The following is a 17492-nucleotide window of genomic DNA, read 5'->3' on the forward strand; positions in this document are numbered from 1 at the left end:
CTAAAGTGCTGTTAAATTCCCCCAGATTCATCAAGCTCCTTTACGGATTAGTTCACCTGAACGAGTGTTATCGCTTGAATGAGAGTTACCGCCCCTTTGGATGCGTTAACTTGTTACAGAGCCTAATCAAATAACCCCTGAGCATGTCCCCATGATGTGCTTAGCATTGTTTATATAAGTTTATAGAGAATAATAATTTCAGTTTGACACCAAACCCCTACTTACAGATATTTTCATGTTCTTCTTTGTGCTAAGCATTTCTGTTTTATTTGCCTACTAATAAGCGTTTTATTTGCCTACTAATAAGCATTTTATTTCCTTTACATTTGTACTTTGTATATTATAGCATCCTCCTTATGACCAACATAATTACCAACATAATTACTTTATCAATGTCTTCGGATGACCTGTGTTAAACTCCAAGTTCACAACACAGTTTATTTACCAAATTAGATGAAACTATAATTTGTACACTGCAAAAATATGAAACTTACCTCCAATAGATCAGAATACCCACAAGAACCACAAGGCAGATAAAGGTCAGGGACGAAACGACCACGAGTGGAATAAGTGTCCTCTCCTCTGATTCCAAACTTCCTGCTAGACCAACACGAGACTCATGGCTACTATTACTTGCCTCTGTAGTCAGAGAGAATGGAAACCATCCAAGTTTTAAAAGGAATATAAAAAAAATGCTTATTAGAACACTTCACATACTTACTTACCTTTCTTCTGTTTGCTATGAACGTTAGGCAATATGAACAGTGGCAAACTAGGTTAGGAAAATAAGTTAGAGCAAAATAAATTCTAATGAGGGCATTTGCAATAAAGAACCAAAGCACACTTTGCACACATTTTTTTATCCTGTAATTACAAATTTGACCTATTTCGATAACAATATATGAAATAACTAAGTGTGTGAAGGAAACAATGCTACTCACTAACAAGCACGTTATATTCCTATAAAAGCATATTTTCTGATCATGCTGCTTAAAATAATGACTAATGCTGAACCAGAGCATTTTACATTCAAATATTGTAAACCACAGTGCAATAAAAATATGTAATAGTTTAAAACAGTTTCAAGAATTGCCTCTTTTAGTTCATGCATACAGTATTATATATATATATATATATATATATATATATACACACACATACACATATGTACTATATATATATATATATATATATATATATATATATATATATATATATATATATATATATATACAGTATATATATTTATAATAGACACACACACATGTATATTGATATTGCTTCACAGATAGTGTGATATAGTGCTGAAGGAAACAGTTCATGCCTCACCTAACAATGAACATGCTGCACTGTAAAAAACAACATTGAGTATCTATATACATTTCTAGATCCACATGACTACTCATTGGACAGGCCCTCTACGTACTGTAGGTGTGATATTCCTATTGTTTCTGGTGATTGATAGGAATTATAGGTTGGTAATGGGGATAATTATTGAGAACGCTTTGGTAATATTATGTGCTTCTGTTCTCTATATAGAAAAATATTTTATAGGGATTACATCATGTATACACGATACATTGTTGTTCATTGTTGTGCATTTCAGCAGTAGGTTTTTGAACATGAACTGAAGGCATAACACATGCTATTTATACATTAGCACGAAGAAGACAACATGTAATACAACCATTTTTTGGTAGGGTGGAGACGCACCTTGATTATCAACATCTTCTTGACATCAGAGAATAGAGGGGACATTTATGAGCGGGGAGAGAAAAGCAGATCATAACTGTATTTGTTGCCAATGTAAGCTTTTATATTACGCATGCAGCTTATCATCGTGCAAATTGGTTCAGCTGGCACATGCAGTGCCGCTTTAATGGGTAAAACAGGACTGTATAAACAACTCCCAACTTTGCTGGTGTTTGTGAGGTTTTACTACAGCTCTGCTAAAGAACTGACTCAAACGTTCATGTAAATATATTAATTGTAAGGGGTCTCACAATTTGTCAGGAATGTGTTTTTAGATGAGTGACTACTCACATTGAAGAGGCATCTACTATATATCTATGGGACTTTTCTTTTTACTTATGGAAGACAGATTTGACTTGATTTGGCATATCTCGTGTTTTTGTGTATTTCCAGCAGTGTTTATAATTCCAGTTTTATAAATGAATGTGCAGTGCTACTGTATCTTTGGGTCAAACTTATTTTGTTCAATGAGAGACTACAGGGGTATTTAGAATCTAGGCCGATATTTAGTATACACAGTAGTCTACAAACTATTTAAGTGAAAGGACTTTTAAGTCTGCTATGGCAATGGTTCTGAACTCCAGTCCTCAACCCCAACAGGTCAGGTTTCAGGATATCCCTGCTTCAGCACAGGTGGCTCAATCAATGGCTCTCTGCCTCAGCACGGGTGGTTCAAAAACGGAGTCACTGATTGAGCCACCTGTGCTGATGCTGGAATATCCTTAAAACCTAACCTGTGAAGGGGTCCTGAGGACTGGAGTTGACAACCTCTGTTCTAAGGTATGGTACTACCATAAAATAAAACATGACATAATAGAAAACCCCAATAAAGCAAAAATAAAGTTGAGCGCTTGTACCACCAGGAAACCTGCTAAACATCCCCAATATCTTCCAGTCCAAAAAATACGTTGATATGAGAAACTTCCTTCAATTCTTCAGGACTTTTCTCACTTTTCTGAAACACTGCATGTGTATGGTGTTACCCACAGGAGAATATTATTACCAAAAGGACATATGGGAACACAATGTCCACCCAAGCAGCAGCTATTTCTGTCTACTATTATTAAATATCCGAGATGTTCTCTACAAAAGGACAATGTACAGTAACAGTAAAAATGTAATGTTATGTATATACATATACCCTATATAGGTCTATATGTTTATACATATATATTACATTCATACATAAACAGTGTAACAGTAAAATGTAATGTATATACACTATATATACGGTAGATCTATATTTTTATACATATATATTCAATTCATACAAATAGAATTATGCTGTAACTAAAGCATGCTTCAGTAAATTCAAGAATGCCATTTTGATTAACATTAAAATATCAACATTTTTGCTTAAATAAGCAGCAAATTGCAACTCTCACTAAATTTGAAACAGTTTTTGCATAAATATATTCTCCCCTAAATATTTTAGCTATCTTTAAAAAAGTATGTTTAACATTGTTACAAATTTCATTTGAAAAAAAGGCAACACATATATTCAATGAGGGGGGAGTATCAGCCTTAGTTCCTACAGAGAAGTTTTGTAACAGAAGTGGTATAGTATTGTGAAGTTAGTATTTGAATATTTCTGGTCTTGGAAAACACCACCCTCTGCTGTCTAGATGCATGTACTACAGTACATATTAAAAAAAAAAAAACTATAATTAGGGATTCCAGTTTTAGGTTTAACCGAAAAATAACCAGAAAAAAACACCACCAACTGATCATCTTTTGGTTAAAACCGATAAAAAAAAAAACAGTAAAAATCATCCTTCCCTATTAAAATCTCCCTCTTGTGGTAGGTCATCCAAAGGCATCACAGGGCCGTACGGAAACTAAAAAAAAGTACATCGATAAACACCAAATTCAAATGCGTGCCTTTTTTTTTCATTGTTAACACAGATAAACACGGCTTTTTTTTAATTGAAATAAAACACCGGAAAAATAACACAAATTTTACGAAAAAATAAACACCGAAAACTGGAATTCCTAAATATAATTAATGTTTCTCTCTTCAACTTGCTAAACTAAATCAAGCTGCAAAAATAGTCAAACAAAAGCTTAATTTCACATGGATCCCTGATAAATATTTGTCGCAACCTACTGTACAAACAGGGAAATCAATGTTCACAAGTAGTTGCAGCAAAATGTATTTCTAATTTATGTCTGAAAAGGTGAAAAGTTCCCGTAGAACTAGTATTTACAAAGCATCTTTCATTAACAGAGTGCTTATAATTATATACCAGAGGGTTTATTGTAGTCATCTCTGTGTGGGAACCTATATGTGAAGTTTTAGGAGGAAGGAACATTACATTATACTTATCCAATTATACAGAACCTGCGTAAACAGAGCTATGGAACCACTTTTAAATTGCGGTTAATACCATTCACAAAATTACTTTTTACTTTTTTGGGGGGCAGAGGTGGTGGATCACAACGTTAAAATACAGTGATTCAAACCGACAGTGTCTCATTTGAGCTGTTTTCAGTAATGTCATTAAATAATCATGGCATGCTGCATGCTCTCATATGTAACAATTGGTTGCATGGTTGTTACATCCTTTCAAGCGTTTGATTAGAATCCAAAGCAAAGCAAAGCAGAAAACCCCAGTTGCAAGAACGCACGGAAAGTAGCGGAGGCTATTGAATCAATATGATTAAAAGAAGCTCAAGCTGTGTTAGGAATCATTTTAGTTGCTCATGTTTAATATTACCATGTTTATTTTGAGACATCAGTTACATTGAAAAAGTACTACCCAGTTTAAAACAATACTTCAAAAACCTGCAATCATTTGAAACGTAAAACCAGACTTACCACTGACACACACAGTTTGCTGTTTGAAAAGACTGGTTATTTTTTTTATGTCTTATTCCAAAGTTTCTATGAATTTAGATGACATGAAATATTTTGTCATTTGTTTTGACCACATTCTCATTTTCACTACATTGCAGAAGACTGTTTTTGTACTACTTTATATATCAGAAGACTACTGCTGATGTTTCACAAAAACATATCATCATTTTATATATATCAAGCAATTGTAACCCTGCATATTTTCCACCACTAACCTGCCTCAGACACGTTGAACACTGTTGAATGATCACCAGTTACAAATGGCGGTGATGTCATTTCAGATCCAGGAGTAAAATCTGCTTTACCTGCTTCAACTGCACCCTCATAGTCTCTGTCTCTGTCATTAAGGTCGGAAAAATTGAAATCTGTGGAAGTCTCGTTATCACTAAGGCTATCCGAGGTACTTTGAGCAGAACCACTTTCTTCATCACTGGTAAGGACAGCCCATGAATTTGCTTCGGATGTATTTTCCAGGGCGATATTTATAGTCTGAGTATGAGTTTCCAATAAACTGTGCTTCTTAGGTGGAATGCTTGGTGGTAAAGGTGCTGATGCTGAATGGCTTCGTCTTCCCATTTCAGAGCTTATCTGACTGTCTGCTGCCGCAGTTGATAATGCACTTCCTTCTTCATACTGATCAGAATGTTCACTCACACTTATATTACTCTTCGCCATCACTCTGGGTACATAATTACTAGTATCAGCTACAACACTTTCTTGAGTTTCTGTATGTGATGTGGAATCTGTACCACCTATGACAGGTAAACCATCATCCACTACAGAATACCCCGTTTTGGTATCAGAGCTGACAGTAGATAACACATCAGAGGATGTTTTAGGTGTAGCTGTTAACATTGATAATGTGCTAGGACTCTCACTGTGTGGAGAATCAGCTGCAACAGAAACATATAAATTGGGTAAAGTAAGCGAATTGTGAACAGATACACTAGTTTCAGTAACAACTGTAGACAAGGAAAATAATATGTCCATAGTATGTCTCGAAGAAACAATTGGAATGTCATGTGTAGGAAAAGCATAGGAAGGCGAATAGTTATTTAAGGGAGTATCTTTTTGTGTTAATGTATTGATAGGCAGCACTGGAGTAGAAGCTGCATGCGCAGAGACAGGAAAATAAGAAGGTAAAATATCTAAAGGCGGATTTGTTATGTCATTGACATATGATAAAGATGCTTCATCTAAATTTACATTGGTCGACAAATGAGGTGCAACAAAATTGTTATGCAACACTGACATTGTTTGTTGTAAATCTGTGCGCTCAATAGAACTTGGAGACAACAGATTAACAACAGAAGGTACATTTGTAGAAGGCAACAATGAAGGGTAAACATTAGAACTAAAATTATGAAAATGGGATGCTTCATTCAACATTTCATCACTGGTCACAGCTGAAGCAATGCTAACATTAGACAATTGTAACACAGTTTGTAGAAATGCTTCATTACTTGATTTTTCTGGCATCTCATAAAATAATTCCCGAGTTGGAAAAAGTAGCAAATCAGCAGAAGCAGAGACAGTTTTTGAGGCTGCAGTAAGCATAGCTTTAAGCAATATGTCACCAGAGGTTGGAGATACAGCATTCAATGGCTGAACAGGTAGCAGATTTTCTGACACTGCATTAATGTCAGCATCAAAACTCCTGGTAGTTGAAAAAGACACTGGAAGGGTTTCTTGTGATGATTTATTTTCCCTAATTACATCAGCCTTGGCATCAGATGAAGAAAGGTTTGCCATCACTTCAATATCTGCATGGGAAGCCATTTCACCATAAGTAGAGGTAGTCTGCAGTCCAGTGTCATATTCATCTATAATTTCACTTTTGATGATAGGCTTGTTTTGATTAAACTCAGAGGTTTTATACATAACTCCATCTACCCCAGCAGATGAAGGACCTTTCTGGGCTTTCAAATCATCTATCCCATAGAAAAGGAACCCACTACCAGAGTACGTTTCCAAATTATCCGCATCACTAAGCGTGGAGTGGGTAGGCTGACGTAAAATATCACCTTGTAACATTATGGAACTTGGTTTATGGATTAGTTCAGTGCTAAGCTTTTTAATTAAGGTACCCTGGTGAAATACGCCAACAGAATCATGCACATATGCTGGAGAGTCATAAGACACAGTAAGGGTTTCTGTGGAAGCCATATTACTAGACAAAGAATAGGAAAGTTCAGACACCGTGGAAAGTGCATGCATCTTTAAATCAGTGCTGGAAGTTTCAAGTTGAGAAATCAAGTGAGTATTATTAAAGGTGTCACCCTCATGACCAAATGTCAATGTCTCAGAAGCAGCATGATCAGTCTGATGTGGCACCACATCAGAATGTGTATGGCTCGGCTGAACTAATGCACTGCTTTCAGTCAAGGCCAAAGAAGCATGCAAGGAAAGTGCATCAGTTGCAACAGTCTGGGTAACTTGCGAAAACATTTCAGAAACTGCATACAGACGATGAAACACTTTACTACTGGAGGAAGCGGAGGAAAATGTAAGCAAAGGTACGTCATCATAGGAAGACAGGGTAGGTTCAAATGACACATCAACATTGGGAAATACAGGTGTGGCATGCAGGATCAGATCAATATCTGAAGTAGCAGGGGTAGCTTTCAGGAACTGCGTTTCAGACAACAAGGGAGTAACTAGAGGAAACACTTCACTAGTGTAGGAAGGTTGAAGAGGTATCTCACCATTAGATATTGGTTGGGTTGTCTGAGAGAGTACCTCACTCGCAGGAAAAGCAGAGCCATGTTGTCCAAAGCTTGGAGAGATAGATTGAAATGATACTTCAGCAGGGGGGGGAGTAGAAGTTGAATAATGTGGCATGTCTAGTTCAGGAAGTAAAGTAAATTGTGGAAGCTCTGCCCCACTGGTAGATGTTGCCGAAACTAATCCCTCAATAACACCATTGGTTATATTAGTCTGATGCTGCTTCTCACTATCTGGAGGAAAAATAGATATGGATGTAGAATTTGTAGCGTTATACAGAGCAAACTCATTGATGGGGGTTGTGCTTTTAAGTACATCTTCATTGCTAGATGGCATGTCTTCATTTGTATGTGGTTGTGCAGCCTGTGAGGAAATTGTATTTCCCTGAGATGTCTCTTCTGGACGAAATGTTTCCGAAAAGGTGACTGGAGTAGCAACAGAAGTGTCATTGAAAATCTGACCAGACTTGTTAGTAGGATATAAAAGTCTCCTTTCCCAACTTGTAGTTGTCATCTGCAGTTCATTAACAGCATCGGTTTTGGCATGCTTTTCAACATTACCTTTGGTAGTGTCAGAGATATTGAGCATCCATAACTTAACACTATTCTTTAGATCCTTACTTTTATAAGTTGTTGCTTCTACTGCTTGCCGTGGTGTCACAGTGTTCCTCACAATCTCTGCAGAACCAGTAGCTGTATTGACTGGCATTTTGGTTGTAGACTGTGAAGTAGGATACAAAAAAGCTTTGAAAATGTCATGCTGCCCATGTATTTTATCTTCTCTGACGTCAGTTGCAGCTTGATATGGCCTGGAACCCAACTCTTCTTGGCCATAGCTTGAAGTGGTTGCTTGGGCTCCTTGTCCCTGTATTTGGTTTATAGTGCTAGTAGTGCTTGGAGTTATGGCAGGGCTTTTATTGTCTTTTTCCTCTTGTATGTCTTCACTCTCCTATGTAAAATAAAAATGACTATATAAATATAATGCTTTCTCTCCTTGGATTGATTGATTGATAAGAGTAAATGACAATAAAAGTATTACTATATATATATATATATATATATATATATATATATATATATATATATATATATATATATATACAGTATATATACATAAAATTAATGCAAGACATTTTACATTGTTTTATACTTATACTGTACCTTTAAGGACTTTTCTAAATACAATTTGACTTTTTATCTCCATATAGTTTGTAAGCCCTTCAGACAAGCATTTTCTTTTCCCAATGCATGACTTATGTCAGATATTTTCATTGCTATATTTGATCTGTGCCCTAGAATTTTATACGGGTTTGAACTGTATAACATTATTCATTTGTAATGTAACATCCAAAATTGGGGATATGTATCAAAGTCTGTTTTGAGATGTAATGCAAGCAGACTTTGAAAAACGACAAAATAGTATCTAGATAGAATTTGTGGAGAAAAATAAATAAATAAATACAAGGGAGGTTTTGACTTACACTCAAAGGGGACGGGGGGTCCGTGTACAAAGTGTCACAGATAACATTTTTGGCTTACAAGTGATACATGGAAATCTCAGATTTAATTGCAGTATTAGAACTAAAATTATGACACACAATAAAAGATCTTCGTAAATATCCCCCCATGTATAAAGACACAAGTGGTGCAATACTGAGGCAAACCAATTACTCCAGATGGCTATTGTTTTCCATTCGATGGTGCACATTATTTGCCTCAGAAATGCACCACTTTTGCCTCGATACATAAAGGCCTATGTATTGCCATAATATTTGAATTTGTATTGTGCGACAACATTTTAATGCTACAAAGTAGTACAACGCTTCGTAAAATGTGTCGTGTGTATGACAACTTCCGACATATGATGCATAGTATGGTGTTTGAAATACATTAAGGCACTGCATCATCTTGAATACCCGATGTCAATAGCCATACTGTGCAAATAATACATTTTAAACCTATATAATGTGTAGCCAGGTCCCCCTTGCCCCCCTCCTCCCCTTTACTTCTGATGCGGGCGCAGGGAAGGGGGAGGCTTCTGCTGTGTGCCGGCGGCGCTGCGGGGGAGCTGCGGCTGATGGCGGGGCTCCAGGGCTCAGAGGCAGATCACCAATGCAGGGCGCCACCATATTGGATCTAGCGCATGCGCAGGGCGATCCTCGCGCATGCGCAGGAGAAGTTAGTGCGGCGGTCATTTGGGAAATGCACTGCATGGGACTACATGTCCCAGCAGCCCCTGGGGCTGGTTACCACGTGGGCAATATTAGCCAGTAGGGCTCCCAGGATCTCCTGCAGGGCGATAGATACATTTGGTGTGCTCAGGACCGCGCGTCAGTTGGGATCCGGAGGCAGAAGAGAGGTAGTGTCCAGGGAGCAGTGTTTCCCTGGACTAGGCCTAGAATTGCCCCGTAGGCCCCAGTTAGGCCCCGACCACGTATAGCTTGTGGCTGCTGCAGGGAAGGCCCATAGATAGGGACGCTTCCCCAGTAGCTTACAGTTGTAGTGCACCGTGGAGGATGCCACATGGTGTGCATGGCCTGTGGTCTGGGACCAGATCACAGACCCCATTAAAGAGCCATTCCTAAGGACACACTCCAGCCAGCGCTCCCTCAAAGGCAGACGCCTGCGGACAGGAGAGGTACCGGTATACCGCGTCGTGGGATCACGCTGCGGCCTGCAGTCCCACCCTCTTTCATCTACCCTGGTCTGGACAGAGACCAGGAAGGTATCAAAAAGTGCATGGCTCTGTGGACACCGGGTGGCTAGGTGCCCAGTGCACCTCAGTACTTTGGGGGTTCCACCGGGGTATGGACATTGTGTGGGGGCACGGCCTTGAAAGGCCCTGTGTATTATTGTGGCTATCTGTTAAGTGGTCAGTAAATACATTGTTATATATCCAGTGTGTGGTTATTGACTATTGGTTCCAGAAAGGGGTTATCCCACTGCGCTGGGATCCCTCTCAGGTGGAGGCGCTGCATCGAGGCGAACAAGAGCTCACTCCAGGCTCCCAGCTGCGGAGACTAAGGCCTTCTGTGAGCCACAGGTAATGGCAGCATACGTGGTTCCCCTTAGACACGGGGAAAGGGGGCTACAAATGAAACATCAGTGCTGGGTCTTTTTAGGGTTTACGCCACATTTGAACTTGGCGGACGATTTTTTTCTAGCCTAGGGCAGCCATTTGTATAGATATTTTGTGTTGCTGATTGTGCACATGGAGAAACTTTAGGTTAGTACAAGTGCAAATTAAACTGAGATTTCCGTGCACCATTTATGGGTTTTAGGTGAATAGGGCAACAGGTCTAAAATCTATCGCTGCGGATTCTGCAGATCGGTCCCAAAAATGGTGATTTGCATTTTGCAGATTTAAAAAAAAAAAAAACATTTTTAATTTTTTTTTAACATCTACAATCCATCCGCGTATTTTGAACTCCGCTAATAAAGTTTAAGAATTCAATCCGTGGATTCAGCAATCTGCAAACTGGATTCTTAAAATCCGTCAGCGGATTGCGAAATTCGCAGATGGATTGTTAAAATCCACCAACAGATTGTATCGAATGGCGGTTTTGGAATAATCCGATTGAAAATGTAATAATCCCTCTGCAGACTTTACACAGCAGAACCGATTTGAATGACAAATTCAGAAACATTTGGGAAATGGATTTTGACTGGTTCACCCATTGCTACCCATAGTCTCTCAATGTATTACTTCCTGGTAAAATATTTAATAAATAAATAATAGTCAGATAAATCTGGTGCAATAATTTTGCTTCAGTTTTTTCCCAGTGTCTACATAACCTCAATAATGCTCTTAATTGCTCCTTCTAGTGGGTTATGTTGGGATAATATATGATATACTGCGTTATCACTGCCATTGAACCCTATGAAAACCCTGCAATATTCTTTATTATAACAGGGTATGTTGTGTTATCAGTAGGTAAAGTGAAGTCTGCGTTTGTATTATTTCATATTACATTTGTATTATTTTGTAATGGCAGAAGCAATACCTCAGATGCCCTCCAGTATTTTTAACATTACTATTATCCTTTTTTTCATATTGCACTGAATTTACAGGCCCAATAGAGCCTTGCCATAAAGAGTTTACAATGCCATTTTGTGTCAAATGACCAGATAGAGAATGTGATTTGAAAACATTTACAAAGAGCTGGTATTGGGTTTGCAAATAAATTCTATTTTAAAGGCCATTTAATTACCCTGGAGCAGGATTCCTCAAGTTCAGACTTTGAGAGCAACCGTTTAGCAAGCTATACGTATATATGTATTATATAAATGTGTCTATATTGATTCATATCAATGTTTTTTGTAGACACACATTTTCTTCACTATGTATGAAATGTTTTAGCACAGAATATGTTAATGCATCTAAAGAGTAATTACCTATGTATTGTGATTTTCAGCCCAAAGAAATACTAAATTGGAGGCCCAACATGATCTTTAAAATTTATATTTTGCATCAAAATTGTAGTGCGAAAAAGAAGTACAAATCTTAATAAAATGTGCACTGTGTATGAAGGTTATGTGACTTATTCCATACATACAGTATGACGGTTTGTTTTCCGAATTAACTTATAGCTCGTATTAGTAAATGTCAGTTATTAGTTTAATATATTTGGTTAATAAACATAATGAAATATCTGTAATTTTTTTATATAATTGAGTGCAGAAGTTATAACAAGTGCAGAATTAGAAGATCTTCAAGTCGCTAACAATATGGACAGATTTTAAGGATTTACACAGGTTTTCATTTTGAAACAGGTTCAACTCATTTTTGGAGCACAGATACCATTTTTGCAAGTATCTGTACAGTACATATGATCTGTTTCCCATTCGCCTGTACCAATACAGTATATTTAACTACAAAAACACTTGACACATAAGGCACACATTGAGGAAAAAAGGTTGGTACAGCACATAGGTACACACAAGAACACAATATAATTCGTGATTTTTTTGCGTCAATTTAACATCAAATATTCCATTTTGGATGCCTAGCACTTTAGACCCCAGATACCATGTAGTGCTTGCAAGGGTTCATATGTTAATACATAAATACTGTATCAGTGGAATAATATATCAGTTGTACCTCAATTTCTTCTTCAGTTTCGGTGAAATCAGGAAAGAGATCTACCTCTAAAAAAAAGAAGTAGAAATCAATGTTCTTTCCTGAGAGCTTTTTGGGATGAAACGTGTATAAAACAAAACTAGTTAGTGTTTGGGATGTAAAAAGTGTAAGAACTGTTCTAACATTTGCACATTTGTGACTTTTGTATCATTTGCCTTTTCACTAGCAAAATGTATATATTTAGTGAAAATTATGTCAGTCTCCAAAATGTTTCCCTCAGCAGTCCAGTTGGATGTTTCCAAATGTTGCCGATATAAATGCACATTTCACTAACATGGAACCTTCCCCTTAAAACTCTTACTCAGTATTTCGGGCGCATGATTTTTGTAAGCGGCAAAAGTCCAATATTTTTCTGTTCCGCAAACGTGTGCTAAAGGTTCCCAAATCTCTAGCTACTGTATTTAGGATGAAAGTAAATCTAAGCGTTTGGCAAAATTGAAAATGAAATGGAGAGCACTCCACTCCTGTTTTAATTATCAGCGGGGAGGTCACTACCGAAGTTATCATATGGCCGCTAGTCTGGTGGCACTGAGGCGCTGCGCGACTTACAGTACCGAAAAAGTTCAAATGATATTAAATAACATATTATAAGCATCACTGGACTGTAAGGCACCAGCAGAAGAAAGGATAGGCAAATAAGATCAAACTATAGTACATATGATGCCATATGTAATGTGTCTTTGCCGGTCTCCCTTTTTATCTAGATTTTATTTTATTTCATTTCTATTAATGTCACTTTTGATCCTTTATTCTTTCACTCTCCAGAGACTTTCCACATGAGAAAAGATAGTGAGCTCAGGGGTTGCTTGCCAATCCGCTACCAGTAATGCACAATGACAAATGATTGGAAAGACAATCTACTTGTTCCCAAGAAACTGAATGGGTAACTCGCTGCTATGCAATATGGGAAAGCTGTATAACCTGAATCTACACAGTTACAGTATGTGTTAATCAGTGGAAAAGTTTTTTTTATCTAAATTGAGAGCAGTGGTTTTGGTTAAAAAAAATACTAAGAGTTATGTAAAAGGGAGAAAAGCACAATTTTTCAATATAATTGGCTAATCCCAGGTATACTGTTGGCCAAGTTGTAAAGACAAAGGTTCCCTCATTATGTTCACTTCACTAGAGGAGAATAATATGTACAGAACCTCCCTCTCTCCAAGTACATGGGATTTAACATGTAGAGTAAAAAAACAAAAAAGTAGAGAATGCAGAAGAAATCTAAAATTAGAATAGTATTTATTTCACATCTAAAAATAAAATCCGTACACAGTGGATAAAATATAACAGTTTTAATGGTCTCAATACTACCACTTGGCTTGATGTCTGACATCACTCCTTGGGATATGCATTCTGAAGCATCACTTCCTTCATCCTTTGGCACATGTTTTTGCCATGAAGTCCAATGTGCATTCACATGTAGGAAATTACAGTTAGGAACGGATACTCCATGTAGGGGCATATTCTATTAGCTGCGAGTTATACAAATCTGTGCGGAAAGAGCCCTTTCATATCAAATTGCAGGTTTTGGTATTCTGATAAGAACACCAAACCATGCAGAAAAGGCTTTTTTAGAAGCGGTTTTAGTCCGGCTGTGCAAATCCAGGAGAAATTACTAAAAAAAAGCACATACTGTACTTGTGTTTTTTTGTAAACTAGCTGAATTCTAGTAGCTCTGTTATGTCTCTAGTTGTATATATATCTCCCTCAAACCTCCCTCATAACATAGGGAGAGACACCTGTGCTCAAATATGAGATATGCAAAGTATTTTTAAAGCAGCAGCTTTAGCATTGACCTAAACCAGATGCTGGGAAGCACCGCTGTCACAGAATACTTTTGAGCTCTACTTCCCACCTGTAGCCCGCTCCCTCTGCCTTCCTTTAAAAGCAGACCACTTCCACTCTCTGGGTGCCAGTTCAACGTACCTTGTGCACAAAAAGGAGTACACCCGAGATACCTGGGAGATATGTGACAGTGTAGATGCCCAGCATCTAGTTTAGTTCAATGCTAGAGTTGCTGCCAAAACAGCCAAGGTTGTGAGTAATGATCCTGTTGGGCCTGACACAAGAACCTCCTTCATTACAAGGGGCCCGAGTCTCGTCAGTATAGGTCTTGTGGAAATATTGTGTGGTTTATGACTCATTTAAATATAATTTGCGTATCTCATTAGCATATCTCCCAGGTTCCATTAGGTGTGCACCTATGTTATTTGAATGTAGGTTTGAGGGGAAATATACACAACTTGAGACTTTATTTCAATGACTCTCTCGGGCACCCGAGCCAGTATATTGTATCCGTGATCTAAGTGAGCATTTTGTTTTTATTATGTGAAAAAAATACAATAGTAAGTTTCAATTTCTTCTGTGCTCTCCCCCTTTTTTGACTCAAGAGGTTGTATCATTGAAGCCCAGACTGTGCGTCTGAGGATTGAGCTGCACAGAAGTCTGTCTATATATATAAAAAAAAAAATCATTTAATAACGGTTTTAAAATAATGTCTGGTACTTTAACACAAATTTGTGAAACAATTGCCACTCACAAAATGTTCCCATACACTTGCGAGCTACACATTTGGAAGCATTAACAAACTAAAAGTACAAATTCCAGAGGTCTTATCTTCATATACAGCACCACTATACACTGAATAAGTAATTATTCATGTAACACCTTTCCAACTATTCCCCCTTAAAACTACCTTTATTTTATCAATTATCCATTAATGACCCTCAAAGTTTGTTTCTAATGTGGGATGGGATATAAGTAGAGATGGGCAAAACATTTTTGCGGATTTGGATCTGCCACAGATCATCCGGTTCTTTTGGTTCTGGAAATTAGTCTCAAAAAGGGCGATTCGTCTTTTCCAGATTTTTTTTTTATCACCGCCAATCCAATCTGCCCTTGGGATGAGCGGACTGCTGAATCCGCGGATCGGATTCTTAAAATCTACCGGCGGATTGCGGAATCCGCAGACTGGATTCTTAAAATCCACCAGAGGATTGTATCCAATGGCGGTTTTGGATTAATCTGCATGGATTGAAATTGGATTTTACACCACGGAACGGATTTCGAATGAAAAGCCCGGGAAATTCAGCGAAGCAGATTTTGACAGTTTCGCCCATCTCTAGATATAAGGCAGATTTGTTTATGAACAATGAAGCCAAATTCTCAAAGGAGGACATTGTTTAAAAAAAAAAAAAAAAAAAAGAAATTAAAAAGATGCTATATTACAGAGTAAAAATAAATAAATAGGTATCTTACCTGCCACACACAATGATGATGGATTTGCCTGGCTTTCAACGCTTGTAATTTGTATTTTATTTTTTCTCTACTCAGACGCACTACATGTAATAAAGTCTATTTCATGATTTGAAAGCACAATGCTTCTTAGAAGATGTAACTAGGGGGAATGCCTGTGTATATGTGCAAATAATGTTTTTATAGTAATTGATTACCGTTGTCATTTACAAAAAAAATTCTCTCCAGAATAGGAAAGTGGAAAATAACTCAAATAGAAGACAAGAGATGTAGGTTCAGTCAAAAGTTATATATATATACCCATTCAAAATACATAGTGTATCCCTGGCCTAAATCTTATTTAAATATAGTATATTGGGCATACACATAATGCAACTGTACTACATTGTACTAAATCTGAACGCTGCCATTTTCACTTGTTTAAAAGCTCTAATTTTGCCATCAACTTTGACAATGTTGCACTTTATTCTCCCTTTAAAGGAGAGCTGACATCATCATGAGGTCACATAATCATGAGGTCACAACTAAAGCAAGGAAAAGCTAGAGAGCTTTTTAAGGCCCGATACTGACAATATGACGCTTTCATGTAAAAATAGGAAAGACACTGCCCATACTCGCAGAGGATAAAAAAAAAACCTTAAAAGTCTATGTTTTATTATTATGTGAACATTAAGATAATAAAACTATGTTAACAGTATTGTATTTTTATTATTGCATAAATTGTGTATGACATTTATTGAGGTGTTTAATAATAGGTTACAGGTTTCCATTTGTAGAGGAAATGAAAGATACAGCCGAAAATGAATATGGTAGGATGGAGACATGGTTACATGATCCAGTAAAATAATGGTTACATGACAGTAACAGCAATAAATGAACACATCACAGGCAAAACAGAAATATATCAAATAAACAATGTCACACAGCATAATTTCATTTAACAAGATTGCCAAATGGGCTTTGTAGGTAATTAACAACCTGCAGAGATGCAATAAGGTGAAATAAAGTGAAAATCCAAATTATGGTTAAATGGTTACAAATTCTTCATATACAAATTACAATTAAATACACATCTTCCCCCAAAATATTACAATATGTGAACAATACAATTACCTCTATTAATTTTGATTTTCTTTGCATGGAAGGTTACAGAAAGGCCAGACAAGCACCCATGCCAGTTTTAGATAGTAATTATATTTTTGTTTGCAAAAGATCCTATGCAATAATTTGTGTATTTTGTTTTCATTTCCTTTAACTACAGAGGCTTTAACATTTTAACAGTTTGGAAGCCAAACATATCATTTTCCAATTGTGCTTAAGTCTACAATTTTCAATAAACCACCACACAAATTTAAAGTGTGGAAAACAGTTTAGTAATACAAGAAGAATTAAACCAGAAACTCTTTCTAATCTTTAAATATGAACTCATTGCATAGGGCCTTTATTCACCACCAGATAAAGGGATTTAAGAGGAAGCCAGAAATAACACAATAAACATTGTTTTCCATTCAACTTATTAATAGAGGATAAGTGAAAACGGTATGCAACCAATTATGACTTATAATTATCATATAGGAATTATCATGTGAAGGATTTAATTGAATGCTTCGCATGAAATGTAATGACCATACATAAAGGGATAAGAGATGCACAATGTAACACAGGGGCGGCCAACTCCAGTCCTCAAGGGCCACCAACAGATCAGTTTTAAAGGATATCCCTGCTTCAGCTCAGGTGGTCCAATCAGTGGCTTGAATCAATCAAA

At 37.1% G+C, this 17492-nt stretch overlaps 1 protein-coding gene across 7 annotated transcripts in view; it reads right to left on the bottom strand.

The window, feature by feature from the left end:
- Positions 1-17492, bottom strand: part of PTPRZ1 (protein tyrosine phosphatase receptor type Z1) — a 213986-nt gene that overhangs the window by 76520 nt on the left and 119974 nt on the right. For 2 of the 7 annotated variants that reach the window (XM_075599930.1, XM_075599929.1), the window contains exons 11-14: positions 12434-12480; positions 7315-8281; positions 4825-5502; positions 495-639 (exon numbers count right to left, since the gene is read on the bottom strand). In XM_075599930.1, the coding sequence (XP_075456045.1) occupies positions 495-639; positions 4825-5502; positions 7315-8281; positions 12434-12480 (1837 nt within the window). Of the gene's footprint in view, positions 1-494; positions 640-1713; positions 1729-4824; positions 8282-12433; positions 12481-17492 lie in introns of all 7 variants that reach the window. The other 5 variants (XM_075599928.1, XM_075599926.1, XM_075599931.1 and 2 more) reach the window with 5 other exon arrangements.

This window comes from Ascaphus truei, chromosome 5 (genome assembly GCF_040206685.1).
Source record: "Ascaphus truei isolate aAscTru1 chromosome 5, aAscTru1.hap1, whole genome shotgun sequence".
NCBI classification, from domain to species: domain Eukaryota; kingdom Metazoa; phylum Chordata; class Amphibia; order Anura; family Ascaphidae; genus Ascaphus; species Ascaphus truei.